The following is a 5,892-nucleotide window of genomic DNA, read 5'->3' as shown; positions in this document are numbered from 1 at the left end:
CAGTTTAAGCCACGAAATCATTTTTATACGTGTTTCGAAAACCATAACTCTTGAAAATGCGGGCCATATTTTAAAAAAAGCTATATATTTTTTTATATATTTTTTGAATTATTTTAATTGATTGATTTTAAAAATAATTTTTTAAAAATAAAAAAATTATTTTAATGTATTTCAACATAAAAAGTACTTTAAAAAACAATTATAACCACATTTTCAAATAGACTAACAAACTTGTTAAACTAGAATATGTTTGAAATGAAAAAATTACTTGATTATGACTTATTTTTTATTTAGGGGAATTTTATGGGATAAATCCAAGTTTGTTAATTTTATTTTAATATTTTATTTAATCTTGATGTAATTAGATTTGATTAGATTAACTAGATAGTAACTGAATCAATAAAATTATTCAATCTAAATTGAAATCAAACTCTAAGTAATAGATTAGCAAGAAAAAATAGAAACATATAGTTTACTGGAAACTTGGAGAAAACATGTTACATCTGGCACACATCTATTGGGTGGTGATCTCTCCACACAATTTCTTATAAGCTCCACAACAATGCATTTTTGCAAAAACTTTATTTTATCTGTCGGCGTTCTTGCAAAATTTGGATTCAGCCGAGATTGAGATTGGATAATATATATATATATATATACTTGGTATAAGATAAGTTTTGATCTTGGACCGGTAAAATCGATTACTTAATTAATACTCTTTGTGCTGTGAATTTGACTAGCTTGAATTCTTGGGAAAGATCCATTATACTCTTTATTATGTCTCATATTCTACATTTGGAATTCCAACTAATACGGGCATGATGGTAGCTACGAGAGAATCATGGATTGGACGGTGCAAGATAAACCATTAAATATTATTTTAATTCCTATAATAAAATATGATTATGTTATTTTTGTATCTATCCCTTCTTTTCTAAGACACTATTTAATTACAATAGTAGATTTTGAATTTATATATGGTTAGTAAAAGCCTTGACGTATCATTTGTTTCAAATTTTAATTGTTGACATTTAGGATAAAAATCCCAAAGATATAGGAGATTAATGGAGAATCTAGATGATTTAACGGTTGGTATGGATCCAGAAATAATTAAGATCTAAGGGCTGCGAGAGAATCATGGATTGGACAGTGCAAGATAAACCATTAAATATTATTTCATTTTTCTTCTTAAACCGAAAATATATACCTTTTGATTGTTTCATTTGATTACATTTCATTGCAAAAGATTTGGTTTGCGATTTAACTTAATCTTACAAAGTAACTATTAAAAGAAAAAGAAGTAGTCGGAAATGTATATATCTAAATATGATCAGCAAGACAAATTGATTAGGAAAAGGGATATGTTTTTTTATATACATATTTTAAAAGAATATAAAATTACTTTAAAATTATTTTAAAGATATATTTATTTTATTTCTTTGTTTCTGCTTATAAATTAAATATGTTTATATCTTTTTTTTATTTTAAGAGATTAACCAAACACAAATAAAAAAATTGGATAATTTTAATCTACTGCTTCTTTAGAAATATAAAATAGAAAAATAAAATTGTTTCCATCAAAATAACAAAATATCCTTCCATCTTCATTTTGTTACTTTATTTTAAACAATATATTTCATATTATTATTATTTTATCCTATTCCTTAGGGAACGTAGTAAAAAAAAGATTATATTATAAAATAAAATAAAATAAAAAACTAAAAAAAAAAAAGTGAGAGTAAAAGTGTAATTAAGTACCACCGGCCTAGGCCTACCATTAATACCGAAGCCACACCTAAGCAATTTTGTCCTCGTGCCAGACAACAAATACCACGTGAGCATCTAGTAGGCCTTTTTCTTTATATGTCGGCAGTCTTGCAAGCTCTCTAGTATGGTTAGTTGGTCAAACATGTTACCTAAGGTTAGTTAAGGTTGATTTTGAAATGGATAATATTTATTTAGTAGCAAGATAAATTTTTTATTTTGGACCAAGAAAATCAATACTCGTTAAGGTTGTGAATTTGACAAGATTGAGTGTTTAACGGATGTGTTTAAATTAGTTTGTGTTTCAATTGTGATTAAGTTTGTTTTTTCTAATTATAATTTTAATAATGCATCTTTGTATTTATATGATATTGTATTAAAATATATTAATAAATCTTATTAAAATGTTGTTATTAATATTTAAATTTTAAAAACTAAGAAATGAAGTATAGTTGTGATTAGTTTGACTTGTGATCATGCTCCCATGCTGTATTCTTTAATTTGAATTTATTTGTGTTCTAATTGAAATTTTAATGAAGCATCCTTGTATTGATATTACACATTAAAAAATTTAATAAATATTTAAAATATTGATATCTGCATATTTAATTAAATTGACCTTTTGGAATATATGATCATGCTCTCATATTGTGCTATATTCTACAATATTTGTACTGTCTATAGAATTGCGACACATAAAATTCTGTGGTGAAAACTATATTATTTTCCATGTGATTCAACAATTGATTCATTATTTCATGTGATTCAAAGTAACTATATTTACCCTCTATTTTTTTACCACCCATCGACCCACGCCCACACACACATAGATATATTAAAAGGTATATATATATGGTATAGTCTTAGATGTAAATATTGACACATGATCTGTGGAGATATAGAGATGGATTCTGCTTAGCTAATGAGAGCTATTGCGGAAGATCCATCCATCCTAGATCATCCAATGCTACAAATTCTTGAAACTACAAAAAAAAAAAAAAAAAAAGCAGCTCATCATAAAAGATAGAGGGCCTGCATTTACTTGGTTATGTAAGCCTTTGGCCAGGACTGTTGATGCTCGTCTAGAGGTGTTATTTAACTCGAGAAATATTATTCTTAGGACTTTTAGAGAGCATGCATGCAACACTATTGTACCATTTAGCATGCTTTTGGAGTCAGCCGATCGATACTAATTGATTTGGATATGTAACTTTTTCTGATTTTCCTCTACATTTGTTTTAAGTTGGTTCTAAATTGTACTTGCAAATCAAATACTTAATCAACAGTTGCTTAGTAACAAATTTGACAATTAACTCCAATTTTGAAACCTTCCAAGTTCTGATGCGTATCGAGATCAATTTACGCCGCCATTAATTTATGCTTGAGATCAATATAAAGAAATTGTGTACACACAGAGAATAATAGTTTTATTTACAAAATGAGGGATAGAATTAAGGTCCTCCCACACTTGGAAGAAAACTCATAAGAACACTATCCCACTTCATGAATATAGGGGATATTAACAACCAGCAAACTGTCACAAAAAAAAAAGAAGCTAAAAAAGACTCTGTTTTTCCTCTACAATTTGACTAATTTAGAAGGCTACTAGCTCCACAATCCACCAGCTTTAAGCGGCAGATGGGGCGGTAATGTAGTGAGCAATACCAGCTTCTGCTAGCGCCGCCAAGAATGGTTGCAGTTCAGCTCCAGCAGCAGCCACCACAGTATTCTTGTAGTCCAAGGACTCGTCGTGGTAAATGTCCCACCATTTGTTAACCAGCATCTTGATGTCTTCTCTGTCCATGTTATCTTCTTTTCCTGTGTACCTCCATGGCTTGGACCCCTGCAGTAACATGAGAGTTAGCATAGCAGTACTTAATGTCCGAAAGGATAATGTTTTGTGTTTTATATGTGCATGGTGAATACTTACAGCAGCACAATAGTGAACAACTTTGACTTTGTCAAGATTGATGTTCTCAGGATGGCGCCATAACAAGGCCAACACAAGGTTGTAATCCGAAGGAATTGGCTTATAAACATCCCTGAAAAACATGTTCAAGAAATCCTGCCAAGAAAAGGAAATTAAATTTAGAATTTCTGCCTGATCAATTTTTCCTGCCAAGAAGCTCTGACCAAGACAGATAAATATGTACCTGCTCAGCAAAGAGGGTAGGAGGGGTGACTTTGAGGGTCTCCAGGAGGTCATGATATGTAGACAAGTTGGGCTCATAAACAAACATGCCAGCGTTGAAGTAGAGAGGAGGCTTAGGACCCATCTCAGCAGGCCAATGGACCTTATCGGGACACTGTTGGCAGTAACCAATCTTGTACTGGGAGCTATTGCTCCATGTTTTCTCACAGAAGCAGTCCATCGCAGCATAGAAGTAGCCATCAGGCATGTCAAAGAGGTGGTCTATGTTATCAAACACTTGGATGTCACCATCCAAATATATCATCTTGCTATACTCCACAAACTGTAATAAAAGAAAATAATATTTAGGAGTTACATATAACATAATACTATTAAGTGTTATACAGGCATACATACCTCCCATATACGAAGCTTGGAGTAGTTGATGACATAATAAGCCATAGCAAACTGGGTCTGGTTCTCCGGTGGGTTAACAGGCTCAATCTCCCTCACCATGCACCCTTGAGAGGCAAGTATCTTCCGGTGCTCCTCAGGAACGTCAGGCAAGATAGCTACCACCAAAGGGTAGTTGCTCTTTGCCTTCCTCAACCCCTTGGCTAACCCTACAACACCTTTCCAGTAGTCTCCATCACCAGCCAAAAACGTAACATATGCACAACTTGAAATGCTAGCTTGCTTGACAAGGGAGTTGGTGTTGTTAGCAAGAGTAGCAGTAATATCAGGAGCCATGGTATCAAGTAGTCAAAAGATGTGATGTGCAAAACTTTTTAGTTGTTTTAATTTGGCTAGAGAAATCAAAAAGGTTTTGAAACAAGTTGTTTTGTTTACTAAGAAAAGAAGAGAGAATTTCAGGTTGCACAAAACTGTATTGCTTTGATCTTTGAAAGGTTATGGTTGAGTGAAGTTCTTGGGATGAGAGGGGGTGTATATATAGGGATTGGAGGATGCATTACATTTTAGTTTCTTTAACATAAGTGAAAGATATATATAATTAATTAATTAAAGTGATGGTATTATAAAATCCAGAAAAGTCCTCATTTGACAAGTTCATTTCTTGCCTTTAAATAGGATAATTATTTTTTATATATAAAAAGTTAATGACTTTATAGTTGTATAAAATGTACCATGGTTTGTTTTTTAATTATAGGTAAGCACCGACGTTTTAGAATGATTTTGTTTGCATTGTTAAGTAAATGGGTAATTAAAATAATTATTTTTTTGATTACCTACAATATCCAAACACCACCGACCAGGGCCTACCTCCTGCAACAAAAAGTCTAATACAACGGGGACCCACTAAGATCCCAAAAGGAAATCCCACAATATTTGCCAGGTGGAAACACTGTGGGACACGTGGAGGGCAGAAACACGTCTGTCTTTTTGCTGTGGGGCATGTTAATTGGTCCCACGAAATCTAATGCGTGTCGAGATGCATGGGAGTCATGATTTCCTTTGATAACAAGTGTCAAGATCTGAGGTAAGGGACAGTGATTTACCACGTGGCGAAATGGGTTGCCATGAGAGGAACCGACGGTTCAATGGAGCGATGGTGTTTCTTATTTTCAATCTTTCTAGTTTTGTTAGTTGGTGTAATATGGCAGATAAGATCATTAAATTAAAAGAGTATTTATGAATTAGAATATTTATTAACCGAGCTTTTATGGAAATTTACTTTCAGTCTGGATACCAATTCAAAGCATTGTAAGACTTTTTATGTTCGGCAAGAGTTTGTCTGAGCTGATGGGTGTTTGGCACTTGTATAAAAAGTATTTTTAAAAAAGTTTAATTTTTTTTTTATTTTAGATTAATATATTTGTGATATTTTTAAATTATTTTAATATGTTGTTTTTAAATATTCAAATAAAAAGTTTATTTAAAAAATAGAGACTAAATCTGATAGATAAAAAAGCTAAAGAATGATGAAATTAAATTATTTCAAATAAAATAAATAGCAATCAAAATAATAAAGATCAAAT

General features: G+C 31.6%; 1 protein-coding gene across 1 annotated transcript; it reads right to left on the bottom strand.

Annotated features, from left to right (window-relative positions):
- Positions 1–3,320: 3,320 nt before the first annotated feature.
- LOC118034974 (galactinol synthase 2) lies at positions 3,321–4,647 on the bottom strand. The gene is made up of 4 exons (XM_035040439.2): positions 4,313–4,647; positions 3,918–4,238; positions 3,695–3,829; positions 3,321–3,607 (listed from the first exon to the last, which is right to left on the bottom strand). Exons 1-4 carry the CDS (start codon positions 4,643–4,645, stop codon positions 3,392–3,394), a joined length of 1,005 nt encoding a protein of 334 aa, XP_034896330.1. The 5' UTR covers positions 4,646–4,647; the 3' UTR covers positions 3,321–3,391.
- Positions 4,648–5,892: the final 1,245 nt, after the last annotated feature.

The sequence above is a fragment of the Populus alba genome, chromosome 5 (assembly GCF_005239225.2).
Source record: "Populus alba chromosome 5, ASM523922v2, whole genome shotgun sequence".
NCBI classification, from domain to species: Eukaryota; Viridiplantae; Streptophyta; class Magnoliopsida; order Malpighiales; family Salicaceae; genus Populus; species Populus alba.
This window is presented reverse-complemented; position numbering and strand designations above follow the sequence as displayed.